General features: G+C 39.6%; 1 protein-coding gene across 1 annotated transcript in view; it reads right to left on the reverse strand.

Moving 5' to 3' along the window:
- The window catches only part of LOC128455201 (cadherin-12), a 53443-nt gene extending 32391 nt beyond the window's left edge, over positions 1-21052 (reverse strand). The window contains exons 1-3 of the mRNA XM_053438883.1: positions 20738-21052; positions 8073-8197; positions 3479-3648 (exon numbers count right to left, since the gene is read on the reverse strand). Of these exons, the coding sequence (XP_053294858.1) occupies positions 3479-3648; positions 8073-8197; positions 20738-21034 (592 nt within the window). The 5' untranslated portion in view covers positions 21035-21052. The remainder of the gene's footprint in view (positions 1-3478; positions 3649-8072; positions 8198-20737) is intronic.
- Between the last annotated feature and the right edge of the window lie 633 nt (positions 21053-21685).

The raw sequence follows: 21685 nt of genomic DNA on the forward strand, positions 1-21685 counted from the left end.
TCGTGATGGGTCCTGCTGGGCGGCGGTGGACGGTGACTGAGGACTGGAGTGGCGTCTGGTCTGGATGGTGGATCGTGGTCTGGATGGTTGCTAACCATGGACTGTGATTGCAGCGGGACTGCTTGGCATATCAAGCTGGGGTTGTCCTTCGGGATGCTTACCCTCATCAAATGCTGCTAGAGACTTTGATTATTGATTATGTTTTCCTGCACGTGGCATCTATTGCACTTTTGTCCGTCCTGGTAGAGGGATCCCTCACATGTGGCTCTCTCTGAGGTTTCTACCTATTTTTACCCTGTTAAAAGGGTTTTTAGTAGTTTTTCCTTACTCTTGCTGAGGGTTAAGGACAGAGGATGTCACACCCTGTTAAAGCCCTATGAGATGAATTGTAATTTGTGAATATGGGCTATACAAATAAAATTTGATTGATTGATTGATCCAGGAAGATCAATCAGTATGTTTCAATGGACCAGCAGGGAATGCAGATATTTTGGAGCGAACATTCACACCTCCACTGCACAATTTTGGCAAATGAATTCTGCAAATTGCTGACTAAAATAAATGATGAATGTATTTATCTCTTAAATGGGAGGTATCATACGATCATACGAAGTACGTATCATACGGAAATAAGTTATGACATACTCCACTATTAAAGCGGCATTAAAGCTAGGGTTGGTAATCCTCGAAGAATTTAGAGGCTACACTTTCAAAAACAAGTGTAGGTGCACTGCCTGACAACTGCTAAAAGTCAGCATTTCCTTTACTCACTTGCTGACTTCTGGCCATTGTCTGTGCTTCAGGGGTTTATGTCTTTCCAGCTGAGGACTCCAGGCATTCACAGTGAGAGCACGGGCAGAGGGCACGAAGGGAGCCATGTCTGTTAGTGACAGATGGGTAAGCCTTAACACTCATTTCGATCAGACTGAATGGCAAAACCAAAAACTTTATTTATTGATGCAATTGGGATGTTAAGAGGACTTCAACAAATAAGATAGAACGTGCTGTAGAAACAAATGACCAACCCTAACTCCAGCATTGGACAGAAATGATTAATATGGTGTAAATATCTGATCTCGGAGAGGAAAATAAACAGGCACCACTTGAACAGGCTATGCCAGAACAAGGCATCTTTGATGATTTGTTTTACTCTTTTTTCCATTTTAATATATTGTTTTATAATATTTTATAGTGTATACGGCTTTTATAGTTAAGCCTAAAACATGTGCAGTATGAGGCAAATGTACAGGGTATATCAGGAACTCTATGACAAGTCATAAACTTCACAGAAAATTGTAATATGTTTGAGAAAACAACTCTTCTTAGCAGTGGACTTCTCATAGACAGGATTATGTTTTATTATATGGGTGCTTGTGCTGTTTGCTCCCATAGCTAATCTGCTACACCGTTTGTTGCTGTATTTCAGTGTAACAGAGACACACTGGGGTCAAGCTTCTCTCAGAGCACTTTGGTCCTCAGCTGAAGCATTAACAGCTTAAGGCATAAAGACCTTGACTGTTAAATTACCTCTCAGTAATGGTATTTAGCAGACAGATGGGCCACTAAGTCTGGCTTAGTGAGTGTGTGTGTGTGTGTGCGCGCGCGCGCCACAACAACTACAACTTAATATGTCCGGGCACATTGCAAAGTGAAACTTAACAGGAAAGCTGAATTAAAAAGCCTAGTGAATAACACATATGTCCTCTTCCTATGGATTTCAGAAATTTAAATTTAGCACAATGCATCAAACCATACAAACGAAAAATTATTTTAACTTGCTTTTAAATGCATGCAACAAGGAGAGTGGTTACAGGCAGAATCTTAAAAAGATTTTCATTGTTTATATTTCCACCTCTACTGATTTATGTCTCAGCCCATTTCCTGTCATATTCCACCAGTCCACCAGATGTCTCCATACATAGTTCCTGTTCCTATTTTGACCTGTTCAACTGTTTCCTATTCCAAACCACTTGACCTCACTTACACATCCATATTTGTATTTCCCTTCGTTTCCTCCCTTGTATTTATACCAACTCCTAATATTCCAAGTTAGTAACCAGACAATTACCTTCTCCAAGTACGTTTAGTTCTTGTCTGTTTGTTTGTATGTCTCTCTTTCTTTTAGTTATGACAAAACAACAAAAGGATTACCAAGAAACTCATAGGAAGGACGTCAGCCTTTTGTATCATTTTTGTAAATTTTTCATAGATCTTGATGATAAATATCAGGTAGGTTTAAGAATCTGATATTTGAGAGTGTCTGTTATTCAGTGCAGATCCAAATAACAAAACCGTAAATTTACTGTAAATTGTGGACTGTTGGGCCTTGGTGAAGGCATAGACGCTACTGTCTCCCTTTCTGCTGATGATGATGTTTACCGCCATTCTTATAACCTTGCCTGCTGCCGGTATTTTGCTTCATGTTGTCTTCACCTACCTATCTGCACGTCTGCCTGTCTACCTGTGAGCCCAGTCCTCATCACTAGTTCCATTTAAGGGCTGTGGCTGTGGCTGAGGGGTAGAGCGGTCGTCCTTCAACCTGAAGGTCGGCAGTTCAATCCCTGGTCTTCCCCATCTGCATGCCAAAGTGTCTTTGGCCAAGATGCTGAACCCCGAATGGCCCCCCATAGACTAACAAAGTGCTGCGAATAGATGCACTGCATGAATGTGTGTGTTAATGGGTGAATGTAGAACTCTACTGTAAAGAGCTTTGAGTGGTCATCAAGACTAGAAAAGCGCTATATAAATACAAAGCCATTTACCATTGGCATATTCACAAATCACAACTTGTCTCATAGGGCTTTAACATTGTGAGACATCCTCTGTCCTTAACCCTCAGCAAGAGTAAGGAAAAACCAGAAACCTCAGAGAGAGCCACATGTGAGGGATCCCTCTCCCAGGACGGACAGAAGTGCAATAGATGTCAAATGTAGGAAAACAGGATTGTGGATTATGGTGACATTTGATTATGGAGACAGCTGATCGTGTACTTATTATTATTATTATTAACAAGACTGCTTGATAAACAATAGAGGATGTCGCATCCTGTTAAGCCCTATGAGACAAATTGTGATTTGTGAATATGGGCTATACAAATACAATTTTGATTGATTGAGATGACCTCTTCATGTGCTGTTCAGGTCATTATTCTCTCTTACATCCTGCAAAGTAATCCATTAAAGCAATCTGCCTGATATTCTAATGTGTTATCTAGAATGACCACTGTACAATTATCAAGGAAAGTTCCAATTAATGTTGCAGCTTCTTACTTGTTTTCAAAAGCATCAACCAATTTGTCCTGGATAGTTCACTATTTGATCCTATTCATTCACTGTGACCTCATTGTTCTTCTATTTGGGAATTGAATCAGGTCATTAAATATTTATTCAATGTAGAATATAATGGGACATACAGTATATTTAGAAAGGCTTCATGTATTCTGTTCACCTCTCCTCTAAGACGCTGGCAGCCTTCTTACCTGTTGGGGACATCTCCAGGACACTGCCGCTGTACGGTCCATCTAGGAATCGTGGCTCATTGTCGTTGATGTCCTGCACCTTGATGATGAACTCAGACTCTGGTTCCAGAGGAAGGCCTGTGTTGATGTCAACAACCTGGGCCCTCAGTGTGAAGAAGGACTTTTCCTCCCTGAAAAACATGTATAAGTATAACACACACTGATGGAAATATTTTCGACTTAGAAAAACTGAAGTCAGCCTGTATCTGTAACGTGATTTTCTGTTGACCACGTGCTTTTTTGAGCTTGTGCTCACACCAACATTGGGTTTTAGCGAACAATACACACACATGTCACTCACATAGACCTCAGATTATGTATAAGTTGTCAGTGGATTTGGGTCAAGGGAGTCAAGACACTGGGGGCTTGAGTAAATGTCCTAGAATCTTATTGTCATGGCAACACATCACCTTTTCACTTCACTCCTCTTTTACCTTTGACTCTAAGACGTCTCTGCAGCTTTGGATACTATTAATTTGAAATTCTGCTTTTTTAGTGTTCACCATTTCAGTGGTAGGAAATATGACTGTATATGCTTAATAGGAAGCATAGTTGTATTGCTATTCAAGAATAAACAGTATCATAACTAATGATCACATACCATCATGCATTGAGGCAGAGTGAATACAAATTTGGTTTAAACACTTCTGGATTAGAAGAATGACACAGGTATTACTGCAAATCTCAGACATCATAGCAGCACAAAACATGAAGTTAGACTTCAAGACCTATATCAAGAAATGCACTTGGATGAAGTTGATGCTCTTTCTTATTGGCGTTTTCTCCGGCAGCCTCTGATGTCTTATGCGAGAGATGTTTATGTAGACTTGGTGCATCAAGGAGACCAGAAGGTGGAACAATATACAAACGCTAACAGCGTAACAAGAGCAATTGTCAACCCCAAGTTGACAATTGCCAACCCCAACCCCAAGACGAACCTGGATTGATCTGTCCAAAAATCCAAGAGTCTCCCTACCCTGTCTAGTGCCCCTGAGCAAGGCACCTTACTCCCCCAACATCTGCTCCCCGAGCGCCTGTACGCGGCTGCTCACTGCTCTGTGTGTACTGCACAAGATGGGTCAAAAGCAGAGATTAAATTTCCCTACCTGCATGAGTGTGCCTTTGCATGACTGTGCATGTGTTTGGGATGAATAAATGCATCTATCTTAGAAGATTTCTCCCACAGCTTCCCCATATACACTCCTGATCAAAATCTTAAGACCAGTTAAAAAATTGCATAAATTTGCATTTTGCACTGTTGGATCTTTTTGGCAGGTTCTAAGTAGAGCTTCAAAATGCAAAAAGAAGAAATGGGAACAAGAGACCAAAAGTTGTGAGCAGGCAATTTATTGAAAACAACAATTTAACTGAAATAGGCTGTTCATCAGCTGATCAAAAGTTTAAGACCACAGCCTTTAAAAGCCAAAATCTGTGCAAAAATTTGGATTCCATGTCATTTCCTGTAAAGTAATCACAATGTGAAGATCTCTTGATGGCAAAGGCAAAAAAGCTCACCGTCTTTGAACGTGGTAGGATTGTTGAACTGCATAAACAAGGCCTCTCACAACGTGCCATCGCTGCTGAGGTTGGACGCAGTAAGACAGTCATTTTGCATTTCTTAAAAGATCCTCAGGGTTATGGAACAAAAAAATCAAGTGGTAGACCCCAAAAAATCTCACCGGCGCTGAGCCGGAGGATCCGAATGGCTGTCCGTCAAGACACGGGACGATCCTCGTCCCAAATTAAGGCCATTACTGGTGCTGACTGCAGCCCAATAACCATCAGACGGCATCTGCGAAGGAAGGGCTTCAAAAACAAGAAACGTCTTCAAAGGCCACGTTTTCTTCAACGCCACAAAATTGCCCGTTTAGACTTTGCAAGGGAGCACCAAACATGGGACATTCAAAGGTGGAAGAAAGTTTTATTATCTGACGAGAAAAAATGTAACCTTGATGGTCCTGATGGCTTCCAACGTTACTGGCATGACAAGGAGATGCCACCTGAGATGTTTTCTATGCGGCACAGTGGAGGGGGCGCCATCATGATCTGGGGTGCTTTTTCCTTCAATGGAACAATGGAGCTCCAGGTTGTGCAGGGGCGTCAAACAGCAGCTGGCTATGTGGAGATGTTGCAGCGGGCATCCCTCATGACTGAGGGCCCTCGTCTGTGTGGTAACGACTGGGTTTTTCAGCAGGACAACGCTCCAATTCACAATGCCCGTCTGACCAAGACTTTTTTCCAGGAGAATAACATTACTCTTTTGGACCATCCTGCGTGTTCCCCTGATCTTAATCCAATTGAGAACATTTGGGGATGGATGGCAAGGGAAGTTTACAAAAATGGACTTCAGTTCCAGACAGTGGATGCCCTTCGTGAAGCCATCTTCACCACTTGGTGCAACATTCGCACTAGCCTTTTGGAAACACTTGCATCAAGCATGCCAAAACGAATTTTTGAAGTGATCAACAATAATGGTGGAGCTACTCATTACTGAGTCAGTTTTTGACACTTTAATTTCTGTTTTAGGAGGGTTTTTTTTATTTTTTAGCTGTGGTCTTAAACTTTTGATCAGCTGATGAATGCCTACTTCAGTTAAATTGTTGTTTTCAATAAATTGCCTGCTCACAACTTTTGGGCTCTTGTTCCCATTTTTTCTTTTTGCATTTTGAAACTCTACTTAGAACCTTCCTAAGATTCAACAGTGCAAAATGCAAATTCATGCAATTTTTGTGACCCATTCTAAGAGCACATCCATGAAGTTCTAGAATTGCTGTCACTCTCTATGTTACCTTTAGGTGTTTGCATCCTACTGGATAGTTAAGCTAAATTATGCATACTAAATCACATTGTGTCCTTCAGCTTACCATTGATAAAATACATAAAAGAGTTGAAGGTGGTGTCTCTCTGTCTGTCGCGTCTGAGTTAGATATGAAAGTAGACACTACAATGTACTGTTGGTTTGCCTTTTATCTATAACCTGACCTTGGGTACTGCTTAGAGAGAGAAGGGAGTATCTGTGGAACTAAACAGGCGCTATTCTCCTGTACAGATATAATGTTTAATATACAAAAACATTAGTGTACATAATATACACATTTTACTAAAGAAATGTTGTTTGTAGAAAAATGTACTTGAGAAAAATGTACTTGAGAAAAATGCAGTAGCATAGGATGATTGTACGATGGTGAATACTGTATGTGTGTTAGCATAAGGATATATTGAAATATACACTACTACAAAAGGCTATTATGGTTCGGGCTTTTTGGATGCACATGCATACATCTTTGGGGCTGTTGTAAGTTTACCACCTCTGCTCCTCACTTGTGACAGCCTGCCATGTAACCTCCCCTCACCTGTTTACCATTAGCTCACTGCTTTGGCTTATTAGTTTGTTAATCAGAAAATGATGCAGCATCTGTCAGGAGGGAATCGCATCAATAAAACACCATTAACATACTAACATACTATGCACATTATTAAGCTAAAGCTCGAGCTACCTTTGTGAACGAGACAGTGAGAAAAGATGGGGCAATAACTTGGAATAGTTTTTGCACATGTCCAGTATAAGACCTTAAAGTGGAGACTTTATGCTTACAATAAAGCAAACTAAATGCATTCTATGATAACTTAGTGCTATACAGAGGTAACGGAGCATGGTGATGCAAAAATACAGATCATATCAATTGTCAATTGGTCCAGATGTAATTACAGTTTTCATATTCAATAAAGATGCCTCAATGGACTTTGGCTGGAAACAGCACTGCATTAAAAACAACAAGAGGCTGCGTCACTTGGGCCTTTTGCTTTGTGTAGTGGTGATACAGTGATATATGATCCAGAATATGTATATGTATTTACAGTTTTGTGTCTTATCAGATCACTTACAGAATACATACTATTAGTGGGATATCTGTGTTTTATAACTCTGTTTTTGCTGTGACAGTCACTAAGTAAAGCTAATGAATATAAATATGTCATTCATGTCACAAGGGCTATGTTAGGGGGGGCTATGTTTTATCACACGGAGAAACGTCATAGGTCAGCTTGGCCTTACTGAGTCCAAGTTCTGTTTCAAAATCCCTATCAATTTGTATCACTTTAATGCTGACGCTCACTAACAAGTAAGAGCACTTGAAAAGTGAATTTCATGGGTTGTTATCCCTGAAAGGTTTTTATTTTCCTCACTCATCATCATTGTATATTAATCCTCATAGCTCATAGAGGGTTGTTGATATAGCACTGTTAAGCTTCTCTGCTGCTTTCCTAGACCAGTAAAGTAACATTATCTTAATGTTGTCCTAGATAATACCAAAACATTGTGTCTTCTTTGCCTAGTCAATAAAATACCCACTAACTTTTAAGCTGGCGTAGGCGTGTTGTAATATTTTTGACAGAATTGCTTAGGTACATTCAAAGACCAAGAGCGTCATGTGATATACTACATAATATATTTACAATGTAGATCATTCCTAGTTAATTACTGCAGATGCCAGTAATGTCTGTATTAGAAACAAACAATATTACCGTATTGTAATTCTTATTTATGAGTACTGACCTGTCAAGTCCCACCAGTGCATGAATATCTCCTGTAATTTGATCGATGGTGAAAGTGGACCCGGCTCCTTCGCCTGACAGAGTGTACTTCACCGCACTGTCTCCATGGTCCATGTCTGTGTGGAGCTGCAGGAGGAAGAAACATACACATATGGCTCCAACTGCAGCAGCAATCAGTCATAATAAAACACAATTTATTGCCAAGGTCAATGTCATTTATAATTATATGTAAATGATTGTGTAAAACAGATCCTGTGCTGTTTACTGAGAGCTTGCATGAAAATAAAAAGACGAAAGATGATAACAAATTATATTTACACGGTATGTTTCTGATTTATATCTATATATCTATCTATATCTATATATAGATATTTTGACTAATTTCACTCAATAGCTTGGCAAAGAACCACAATTTACACAAGCAAAAAAAAAAAAAAAAAAAGTCTGATTTACGAAGAGGGTGGAGAGTAATCATTGTTTGACTTCCACAAGCTTCACTGCATGTTTGATATATCATAACCATGACAACATGACCATGGTCTTTCCTAAATCTAACCAAACCTGTAACTTATGTAATCTTTTTGGTTACAGTCCCGTGGCTGCATGTGTTGGTTCATTCAATATACCATCCACTTTACTTCTCGCCATGTTAGGCGTCTGATGCCCCTCTGCCAGTCATCGTATTGAACCCATCAGGTCGCTGGGTGGACAAAAGCTTGCTGAATGGTCTTTTTCTATGCTTATTCCCAGATTACCACCTACCAGTTACCCAAGACTTATGAAATACTAGTAGTGGTGTCTTCCACTGTCCCAGCATTTAAGTACATACAAGTATTTGACTGGTACCTGATTCATTAAATGTTATTACACAGCACATTGCAAGATGTATCATAAAGTGTTACCAGAATTTATTCTGATGTTTAGCCCCTAGTTTGAAAAAAGAGAGCCTACACACCAAAAAGCAACTGGATAAGTCTTGAGACTCTTTTTCAACCTGCAGACTTTGTTGAAATGTGTTCATGCCCAAACAGAAATAACCCTGATGACATTTGAATGGTATCATCAAGGTTATTTTCTCAAAGCTCCTTCAGAGCCTCAGAAGACATAATACAACGGTGTTCACCGGCTTAGTAGTTCCTCTTGTGACTAGCAAACTGACTTTGACATGTAGAAGTGGGGTTCGTCTTTTAAGCGTGCTGGGGCCTGGGCTTCAATATAAACTGAGTGAATGCCCGCTCCCACAGCACCTGAGTAGAAACATGACTGATAGATGAATCATAAAATGCAGGGCACTCTAATCTAAGAGGTGCTACCAACTATACAGTTGGATGTGAGCGGACACATGCCGTATGATAAAGAAATACTCTGTCTTATAGACTCTAGCTTTTTAATGTGAGGTCATACCATTACAGAGTGGAAATGATTCAAAGTCAGTGTGTGCTTCTCTCCACTGTCTACCCAGGAGCTGAATCCACAAGAATCATCAGCACGTCCACACTCCAATTACATGATTTATCAAGGCAATGCCTCAGCCAGACGCCATTTCCCAGCATGCAAACCGGCCAATGTGTAATCAATGTGAAGGCTGTCCTGCTGGTAAATTTCTACACTGGTCTCGGTCTAAAAAGAGCAAAGAAACCACTCTTCCTCCTGCTATATAGCCGACCTTAGAAACTTTAAATAATGTAATATCTCATATTGTTGAAGTTATTAACCATGATAAATGCATTGCTTAATCCACAAAAGAATCTCTACCAGATGCAGTCATTTTGAAACCACATACATTTTCAAGAGGAGAAGAATTGCTTACCAACAGTGAATTAATTATATTTCGCAAAAAAGGGATCCAAACACTGATGTGAAAGGTAACAACTAACCAGCCAAGACCCAGTTGGCTCCAAACACTAATGTGAAAGGACCTGAATACTGATGTAATTTAATTATAATCTGGCATAGCTGCACGTTGATGTGAACACTAATAAGGACCAGAGGAAGCCCAACTGCAGGACTAACACACAACATGAGACATTACACAGTCCTCCATATGAGGTCAGTGCACAGCAGATCTGCTGTGAAATCACAGTGACATATAGGCTTACATTAGCTCATAGCCTTTGAAATATTTATTGTTTAATGCATATTTGAAATGGTAATGCAAATGTCTGGGACAAGGAGCAGTGAGGGTTGAGAACAAGTTTTGTCATGTACACAATTATTTTTAATGCAAGTGGGTTTAGCACAGCTTGACGCTTCCTGTGAAAGGAGTTCATGTGCATACGATATAGGCTACAGCAGAAATCTTTTAAGGGTGAAGCCTGTGCCGTCACAAACAATACAGAAAAAGTTATTATTTGAAGTTCAGCATTGACTGTGGACTATAGTGGATCCGATCGGGATGGCGGATCATGATCCTGCTGGTTGCTGACCATAGACTATGATTGCAGCAGGACTGCTTGACATATAGTGTTGAAGTTATCCTTCAAAATGTTTACCCTCATCAATGCTGTTAAAAACTTTAATCTTGATGATTTTTTCCTACACCTGACATCTATTGCACTTCTGTCCGTCCTGGGAGAGGGATTCCTCACATGTGGCTCTCTTTGAGGTTTCTACATATTTTTACCCTGTTAAAAGGGTTTTTAGTAGTTTTTCCTTACTCTTGTTGAGGGTTAAGTACAGAGGATGTCACACCATGTTAAAGCCCTATGAGACAAATTGTGATTTGTGAATATGGGCTATACAAATAAAATTTGATTGATTGATTGATTAGTGGCCCTTTGAGCCTAAATCTTTACTGTGTTAAAACAGGGGAAGCTCTTTGGGGTTATAGTTTCAGAGACATGTAAAATACAATCGTGGAAAGATTGATGGTATCTGAGACGCCTTCAAATGTACAGATCTGTCATTCACATTCGAGACAGTATTTTTAGATTCTGGAAAGCTATCAAAGTCAACAGTAGGAATATTAGGTTGATGTAAAAAGAATATCCGGGAATGGATGTTTGCATGTGCATCATCAGCCAATGCAGCGAACTGCCAAGTGATGTGCATTGCAGCAAATGATGAGCCAGGTTTAATTTTTTTTATGGAGCCTTCTGCATTGGGACCCCTGATGTGTTGCTAGACTGGCCTCATTCAAATAAAATGAGGAGGCTGGTTTTTTTCATGTCAGGGCTAATCATGGTGTGAAGGTTTCTCAGTTTAACCATCCAAATCAAAACAAGGTTTTATAGAGGAGCAAAAAAGCAAGTAAAGTGCTGACCGTCCTGCTACCTCTGTTTCCCTGTGATTCACAATTCCCCAATGAAACATTTATCCAATTACACTGAGTCGAAATTAGCCAGTTGGTTAGGGAGTATACAAGCAACTCAAATGTGTTGGTAGCCTCTTATACTGCAGTAAAGGACAGATCAGAGGCCTTGTTCAGAAAGTGGGTCCTAAGAAACACGCACACACACATGCATGCAACAATTAATTCCACAGTTGATTTTAGTGCAAAAAGATCTTGGCCTTGTCTAAACTCTTTTGGCTTAAATGTCACTTTACTTGATGTGTTTTCATTTCCTCATGTCATCTAATCAAACCAAGCATGGTTTGAGATTTAATTCAGGAGCAATGTCTCTTTTTTTCTGCCTTCAAAGTTAACATAAAAGGTTATGAACTTAAAATCCTTTTGGTTCTTCACACTTGACATTTACTTTGAAGTAAGTGTTTTCAGCACAACAGTCAGCTTTAAGAAACTTTTAATCGCATTTGCATGCACTTGCTCTTTACTTCTGCTTTGGGAAGCACATGCGGAAAGTAAAGACATTTCACATAATTGCTCGTAACTTTTAAGAGTAATCTTTCAAGGAAAGAAGGCCCAGGTCTGTTCTTTGACAAACAAACGTTTCAGCATTGCACTGTAGGCTGATATGTTGCCATAGAGTGACATAATCTATTTGTTTATCCTTCATTAAATTAAATTGATGGACACTAATGATTCATTCAGTTCAATTTGATTGCATCTTAATCTACATACATACAGTATTATTATACCAATCACATGTGTGTGGGACCTTCTGAACTGTTTGTAACCCCATGCTATATTTATACACGCCAACTAAAAGACAAGAATCAAACATTTCTTTAAGGACCATCTGTCTAAAAGGCCCTCCTCTGTTCTTCTTCCTCTGTTACCAAAGGACCTTGATTATAAATGGCCTGCTTACATTTCAATGAGGCGAATCCAAGTCATTAGTGAACTACCATCCAATGGAACATTGGATTAGAATATGTGGGTATTATCTGTAGAGAAATCATAAATAGAGACAGTTCATGCAATACTGCATTTGTTTTGTTTTTGTGAAAAACAATCCACTTGAATACAATTTGACAGATTGTTTTATGTCAGTGAGCAGAAATCCAAGCAGTGTTGAAACAAGTTCATAGAAGACACATATTAGCTATGCTGCTTATCCCTTGAGGGTCACTAGGTTAATGGAGCCAATCCCAGCTAATACTAGGCAGGAGGCAGGGAGCAGGTCCCACAGCCTACCACAGAGCTCAGACATACTAATTAACCGGCACGTCTTTGGACTGTGGGAGGAGGCTGCAGCACAGACACAAGGAGAACATGCAAACGCCAACCAGTGAGGCCCCAGCTGGCAGGTTTGAATACAGCACTTTTTTTTAGAGGGTACTCTTTAGTAGGTATAGGGAGCATGAATGAGCCTCAACAGTACTTTACCACTGTGTTGCCCTTTATAAAAGACGTTTCCAAGATATTACAATGAAATAATGTTGTACTTATTAATGTATGAATAATATAAGTACTGTTATAATAAGTACAGTATTGTTCTTCTTTAAGTGATTAACTGGGGTTGTAATAAATACATCAATTTGTCTATGTATCAAAGATCCTGGTTTTAACTGAGCTATTCCATTATGTTCTGATACTTTTGTGGTTTGACTAGCTGCATCCATTTCTCTCTTAATATAAATGCTGCTGTTATAAGTTCCTCACCCAAATACTGTGGGGCCAAAAGAGTCATGCTTGCTACTTATGTAAGCTGAAGACCAGACAATATGCTCCAGAGTGGTCATCTGGTCTTATACCATGACAGATGGAGGTGTCACTGCAAAGGGCAGGCAGCCATACTGTATGTAATGAGGGCAATGAGGTGATAGATCATCACAACCCCAAAAGGCCATAAGAGATGCATACACATCAGGTCTGTACATCTTGCCTGCAGCAACCCAACCCTCTCTGCAATGTCATGAACAGAAGGTTTAATAGGAAGATAGTGGACTGATGGTGTGACATTTCAGAAATTTGCATTTCTCTTTATGTTACAAACATACTTACATATTATCCAGTAAACATAACTGATAATTCATCTCGAACTAGCTTGAGGTCATGGTTTAACCTACTTATCTCATCACAAGCTAAATTGTGAATATGTGCTATAAAAATCACATTTTATGACTCGATTAATGTTTGCGAGTAATTTAGTTAGCATATACTCTGGTGGAAGGGAGGTAGACCTAACCCTAACCCTCTACCAATCGTAATGATCACAATTAATGACATTTAATGGGTCGATAACTAAGCAGGCACTTAATTCCCACATGGCAATCATTGTCACTCTATTCATTGGTTAATCTGTGTCAGGAAGCAAACATAGGATGGAGAAGGTCCTATCTGTTCAAATATCAAGTCACAATCATGTACTTGGTTGCTTGTCCAATTCGGACCTCAAATCATTCTCTGGCTGAGAGAGGAAATTTATCACACACATACAGAGTACTGCTGGGCTTGCACTCTGGAATAAACAACCTTATTTGTCACAGATGACCAGTGAAGAGAGAAGTCCTAGGAGATTCCACCTCAATCTATACCCAAGATGAATTCAGCTGCGTGTCAGACTACGTGAGCGTGCCACATGACTTATCCACGGATAGAATTCTGTCTCAGTAGAATGAATCTGTTTGGGCCTAGATGACAAAAAAAGCCTTCCTCTAGAGGTGTTTATGCAATGGAAGAACAACCCTATGAGTAGCATAGCCCTTCTCACTTTGTCACTACTCGCCATTCTTCATCCTTCTCTCGTGTTGGATTTCACCTGCCTGTGATTTAAAGCAGTTCTGTAAGTAAAAGTGAAAGCTCTTCCCAATAAGTCAACAATAGTTTAGGTTTTGACATAATAATATTCACCTACAGAGCTTTCATTTTGGAAAACCTAATTATTTATGTAATTATCCAATCTACCATCCTCATGTGGCAGCAATGGCATGTAGATGATGCAGATGCAGGCCAGGAGCTGCAGGTTATGTACACAAACTTCAAAATAGAGAAAGAAATGTGATCTCAGTTACTTTGACCATGACAAGATTTTATGCGTCAGACAGGCCGGTGTGAGTACTTCTGAAACTGCTGATCCCCTGAGATTTTCATGTATGACTTTTAACTCAGAATGGAGCCAAAAACCACAGAAACTGTCCACTTAGCAGCACTTATGTTGACAGAAACACCTGGTTGATGAGGTCAGAGGAAAATGGTCCAGCTGGACAGAATGAACAATTCTTCCAACCTTGAGGTGGATGATCTACAACAGTAGAGACAATATCAGCTTCCACTCCTCTCAGCCAAGAACAGAAATGTGAGGCTGCAGTGACAAAGACTCATCAACCATGGATAGTTGAAGACTGAAAAATACAGCCTGGTCTGATGAATGTAGATTTTTGCTGAGGCTGCAGATGGTAGAGTCACAATCTGTAGTCACCAGCATGAATCATGGAGCCAACCTGCTTTCTGTCGACAGCCCAGGTTGCTGCACGATGTGCGATGGTGTGAGGAAAGTTTTTTGACTTCGGGCCTTAACACCGAATAATTATGATTTCTATCTACTTTCTATAAGTGTTGCTTACCATGCTCATCCCTGTATGGCTTACTTCTAATGGCTTCTTCCAGCAGGATAATAGTCCATGTCAAAAGTCTAAACCTGTCTTATGAACATGACAGTGAGTTCTTTGAACTTCAGTGATCTCCTCAGCCACCAAATATGAATCCAGTAAAACCACTTTGGGAACAGGATTGAATTTCCTGTTATGTCAATGTGGAGCAGAATACATAATGATGATTTTAGGAATGAATGCCAAGAACAACTGAGACCGTTATGGAGGGAGGGGGACGGTCCACCCAGTATTAGTACACTGCAGCATCATAGACTGGAAAAAACTGTGCTGAATTGTGTGAGCTGCGTTGTACCAAGGAAAGTTAAATGTGCAAAAACTTTGTGCACTGGTCAGGTTTTGCTCCTTCAGCGGGTGTGGCGCTTTGCTGGTAATGGTATTGTTAACAGGACAGTTTGGGTGTAGCAGCTCAGACACCCCTGCTGGTGAAGAGGAGAAATGCAAATTTGCTGCAAGTTTAACATCAGCATCTCGAGTGTGTGTGATGAATTTGAGGTTGATAGTCCAGCTGTGCTGTGGGAATAAGCCAAGCAGTAGCAGAGGTAGCTAGGTTCTTTTTCGCCTCCGCTCCTTCAGTATTTTGTTACACCACAAAATATAGGTGTAAATATAATATAGGTAAAAAATAAACATTCTGACTCATGACTGTGGCTAGTATACAATAAACTTTGATGAGGTTAATGGAAAGATGGATTTGGTTTGTGTCTGAAGTCAGGGTGAAGTATTTCTGTATCAAACCAGACCATGACCTTTCACGAGATGCTATGGGATTCTGAACTTAACCACAAAAAGTGTGTAAAACTCACTACAACTGGACATGGTGCTACTTAATCAGATGTATTTGGTGAGAATTTTTTTTTCACTTTGCATCTTGCAAAATATGTAAGTTAACAACAAATTATCAATATAAAACAGTTTACGAGACTGAACTGTCCCAGGTTCTAGAAATCAAATGTGAAACCATTTTGTTTCTGTACAATATGAAAGTTTATTAGAAATCCTTAGTCCTTCACTGATGCTTTTAGTAATGCCCAACCAAAACATTGATGAATGTGTTTACCTAAGTTTGTTGTCTGTTTGTTTGTGTGTTTTAAGCCTGATACATATTATTCCTCTGTGCCACGCAGCTCCATTGTTTCCAAAATCTATTAAAACACATCACTGAGACACACTGTTGACCAGGGAGACGACAGTGTATTTGTTGACAGGAATTAAAAATGTATTAAAGCCTGCTTTATCCTTTAAGATTGCATTCTCATTTGTGACAGCTACAGTAATGTTTTATAATATGAATAAATATACACATTAACTGTAGCATTTTCACTTGTCAGTGATGCAACATTTTATAAAGTATAATAATAATTAGGTCAAACTTAATGGCTTAAAACTAAAGTGTTAAGAGTCAATCGATTTTCATGCCAAACTATTCATAAGATGAATTCATATCAGGAAGTATGTAACCAGAGCAGTTTCAACTCTTTACATGGAGACGTGATGTGCCTGCCAAACAAATCCCTCCAATTCAGCTTGGTTACCTTTTCTCTGTATATAAGTCTTTAGAAGATGTGATTTCAGAAAACAAGCCAGAATAAACTCCTGACCTTCGACCATGCAAGACTTTATATAACTTAATTATCCAATGATATAGCCCAGCATGTGGCCTATTCACAGTCTGTGCTTGATGCAGTTCACAGTGTTATGAGGGATAACAGGTCTTTTAGGACAATAGTACTGTCTCAATTGAAGATTTGTCTTTATTTGTGCAGCCTGTTTGCCTCTCAGAAGTAAATTGGTAACTGGAGAGTTGTGTTAGCCTATCACGTTTACTTATGTTATATTTAGACTCTTGTTAACCTCTGACCTCTATATCTATACAGTAAATTCCTAGACTTGATGACCTCTACGACCCTTACAGTACAGTTTTACCTTTCATTTATTCACACGTGCAGAACTTTGGAATTCCCCATCTTGCTTTAGGACACTTAGATACGCAGGTTAGGGGAGATAGGGATAGAACTGCCAACCTTCTGGTTAATGGAGAACCCACTCTACCTCCTAATCCACAGCCACCTAACAGAGTAGGGCTGTCAGGACTGGGTTGATCTTAACGACAACAATCACAATCGACAGCTAGCTTTCCATGCAATGCTGAGGTGAAGCACATGGGAAATAAACTTCACAACAAGATGAATTCACACCAGCTGATTTCCTCTCTCCAAGCTCATTCTGGTGTTTGATGAAATTCTTGTGAACATGATTTGACTGGCTGATGTTTGTGGTGCAGCTTTAAAAGTTAGGCTTTTCTGAACTTAATGCAACTTCAATGCACTTTGACCAGGTTGATGTATGTTATGTTACATGATATAAACCTTTTCAAAGTGCATTACCATCCATATGAACCTAAACAAATAATCCTGTCTTCAGTAAAATATAACGTAGCTTTTAATGAGACAACATTTTCAATAAACAATGTCCAGTTGTGATTCGTATAAGTAATACCACTCCCTTTAGTAATTAGATTAATATGGCTTTCTGGATGTGATTTATGTAATATCTTAACTTTTGGTTCATATTTAATGTTGATATAGTTACAGTTATTGTCATTGCTGCCATCTCATCTTAGTCTCAGCGTAGGTATTGGAGGAAATAAAGGTCACGGATTAACATGCTTGGTCATAGTTTTTATTTATGAAATTGGTACTAATGAGACCTGCGTGTGTCTGCTTGCAGCTACTCTGATCCTGACAGGACTCCCGCTTTGCCTCAAGCCGATAAACCTGCCTGCCTCCACAGGTCCAGCCAGAAGTTTTATCACTTAAAGCTCTGCCTAAAACTCCAAGTGGTATAAGGTCATCTGATTCCCTCTGCCCCCCTCCTTCCTCACAGCCTCCTCCTGTGATAATAAAGCTGTAACCCTCCTATTAGCACCAACAACAGATTAATCAGGAGCCCCTGGGCACGAGACCTCTCTGGCTGGGCATGATTAGAGCCTGGTTTATTTAGCCTGACTGCCTCTTTAACTCCTGCACGTGTTCTCCCAACTGCCGGTAGTTGGGCCAACAGAAGACTACAGGGCTTAGAGAAGTTGCTTGTAAGTGCACTCTCTATGTTTGCAACTACCACAAAGGTATCCTGGAGCGAAACACCATTGTTGTAGATGACCACTGTCATCCACAGTCATCTACACTTATCAGCCTAAAGAGACCATATTTGTGCGTCATGGTCGATGTGTAGGTAGTGATGCAGGTCAGGGTGCCAGCTCAGCTTAGAGGCTAGTGGGTTTAGACTTTGTAGGCCTTTCAAATAAGTATCCTATCAAGCTGAATGCAGATCATTTGTCATGTACTACATTATGTAAGTATACACTTTCTGGTTTTTGATTGATCATAGGGTGTGACGTGTTGCACAACTTCACCATGCTGTCTGTGCTTCATTTTCTGTTTGCTTTAATACACTTGTTTACTGCAAGGGCTGTCTTTTAATATATATTATATCCCCAATGCAGCAGCAGAACCACTCTGAAGGTTTGCGAGCAGATGGCACGGCTACAGAATGGACACACGATTGGGTTTCACACTCCAGCACTGATATAGAGCATGTACCAGATGATACAGATGATCTAAATCACTTAATTTTGATGAGTATCAGTTTTATTTATTTGAAATCTGAAAAGCCAATAATTATCCCTCAGTGAAGATCTGTTATCGATGTTTTCAATTACCATTCTGCGTAACAATTTGCCCGTTCACCTTCATTTTCTCTTCCATTTTCCTTTCAGCTGAAGTCTTTTTCCAACCTATCTAATCATCTGACTGCTCGCATTTCTCGACGTCTTGCACCTACTCTCAGCAATGGCGAAACTTAAATATAAAACCCCACTGATGCAGCAGCAACTGTTCACTCTCTTACATTCACCTGATGTATTTAACGTTGGTTAGATACATCACGTACTAAATACAAATATAAAACCAGAAGGACTCATTCATTTCTGGTGTGAGTCTTCATAAGCTCCCTTGCATGCAACAGCACAACTTTTGCATTTGCAATGACCATAGCAGATAATGGAACAAGTGAAGTCAAATATTTGAAGCATATGATTTCATCATTGATTCATAGTTTTGGTAAATGTGCATTTAAGTATTAACCATTACTATCACATCAAACGTGTGAGATGAAAACATGATGACCAATCCCCACAGAATCATGGGGATTGGTCAATTAAGCACATTTATGATTATTATGATTCATGTGATCTCTTGCACACCCTAGCTTACCTGCTCATTGTTTCTCTGTCCAATTGGCAGGGACAGGGATATTGTTTTTCTCTGCGTATTCAAATGCCAGTTCACGGCACTTAACTGGAACAAGGCCATGGAACTGGTCAGCTAGTTGTTTCAACTGTTTGGCAAGCTCCTCCTCCATCTCATCTGTGAATATTCTCTTTGCCTCAGCTACTACACCCCAGGCTACTGATTTTACTTCCCCTTCCTCTTTATGAATCTTTTGAGGGTTGTCTTGTCAATATTTCTATCCCTTCCATCTTTTCTTAAGGACTTCTTTCCTTGCATGACCTCAGAGACTGCACTCTCCATCTCTGCGAGGGGTGTTTTGCCGCAGTCTTCCTGGTGTATAGTTTCTTGGCATGATGGCTTTTCTACAATGTTTATGACATTAAAAATAAAACATATAATGTAAATATAACACTAAAATATGTTTAAGACTAAACTTAACTTGTGCCACAGCCACCGTTTTAGAAAAAACAACATCTCTCATCTCAAACCAGGCTAATCTTCAGCTAGCATCAATCACATAGTTTTATATGTTGAAAGTTCACCAACATGTATGATATAAGTTTTTCTACCTGGTTCAATTTGTTTTGACACAACAGTTGATTAAGTTCAAAGCAAGAAAAAAACTACTTTCCACAGCACCAGCACCAACTTCTCCTTCATGACAAGGGGGGAATGGGAGGGGCTTGAAAACATAATGGTCAAATGACCACAAATATGTTCCGTTGCCTAGATACAAGGGGTATCTCACATTACCTGATGTCCCACATTACCCCGCTCTCCCCTAACACGTATGAATATGGAACGAGGGGGCATCGCTGTTCTACCTTTAAACAAAGAATCCACTTAACAACAATATTTCAGGATCTCTGTATAAAAGGCTATTGTTAAATTAGCAATGAAAAAATACAGCATGTAGGAAAGAGGTTGTGGTAACAAGCATTAGTGGTTCTATATTTCCAAGTAATTGTGAGAAGATTCTGATCTATATGACCCCTCTGTGTGACTATGAATATGATGGACGATAGATGCTAGTACAATATCAGTGAAATTAGCCTGTTACTGTTCATTGATTGAGCATGATCAGCTAATGCAAGTACTCTACTGAATGAGCACTATGCTACATTATAATAACACTAACAATACATTAATTGAATTATGGTGTTTGCACAACTAAATTAACTATTTTAAATATAAACTAAAAACATGAAATATTCAATATATTCATAAACTGGGGACTTTTATTTCTGGAATTACATTTTCTTCGTACTCTTTTATGGGCTCTGAATACTGTAATAGAAAAAACATTGTACACAATTACCCATGCAAAGTAAAAATACAAACTAAAAACACAAACTTGGTTATTTTGTGAATATGGGATATAGCATGCTTGGATATTGAATTTAATATTTAGGCTTCTTACCTTTCCAACATATTGCGGTTCAGATCCCATATACTCCTCCAGGACGAAGAACTGGTTCCACACCCATCCTCTTTTAATACGTTGGGCCCTTGACCTTCCATGTCTCCTATGCCTCGTCCTACCCTCCATTGACGTCACTTCGCCGACAGACTCCCTCATGGTTTTGGGTCCAGTGGCCCCCCTGTCTATCATTACCGCACCCTTAGTTCTGCTCTGGAGCTGAGCACTTTGGGAGCTGTAGTCCAGCAGGAAACAAGAGCCCACCAAAACAAGAGTGACATATTCCCTTGTGATCATCAGGGAGTGTTGATGTGAAAGAAAAAAAATATGCTACTGTAAACTTTAGAAAGATGGCTTCTTCCAGGGTGGAAATGAAAATTCATCCACGACTGGATCCGAATCCCAATATTCCAGTATGATCCAAGATTATAACAGGGAACAATGTTAATGTTGTGTCCTCGCTGTAATTTGCAAGTCACGAAAGAACATTATGGTGGGTGAAGAAGTCACCCATTTAGTTTAATTTCAGCTAGCAGTCCCTCAAAGAACCTGTTCAGAGTAAAGCTGGCTGTTGCGTGCTGATATTTGAAGTCCTCTGTTCAATTTGTCTTTGTCCTGTTAGTCCTCAGCTTCGACACCTGCAGGAAAAAAATGTAGATAATAATCTTGAGTGTGAAAGTTCTTGACCTTAAAGACAGTGAAGAAAAACAAAACAAAGGAGTCTTATCTCAAGCAGCTAAAGTTTGTTCTGTTGCCATACGTTTGACTATCTGACCAAATTTTCATACTAGTGTCCCATTATAACAGTTGTGGTATTTCTATGACAAATTGAAAGTTTCCCATAACAAAAATGGTGTTACGGTTTGAGGGAGGAGATGGACCCAGGATGCAGAGGTTACAAACAAAAGGTATTTAATATAAAAAGAGTCTTTAAACAAGACAACAAAC

Source organism: Pleuronectes platessa, chromosome 13 (genome assembly GCF_947347685.1).
Source record: "Pleuronectes platessa chromosome 13, fPlePla1.1, whole genome shotgun sequence".
NCBI classification, from domain to species: Eukaryota; Metazoa; Chordata; class Actinopteri; order Pleuronectiformes; family Pleuronectidae; genus Pleuronectes; species Pleuronectes platessa.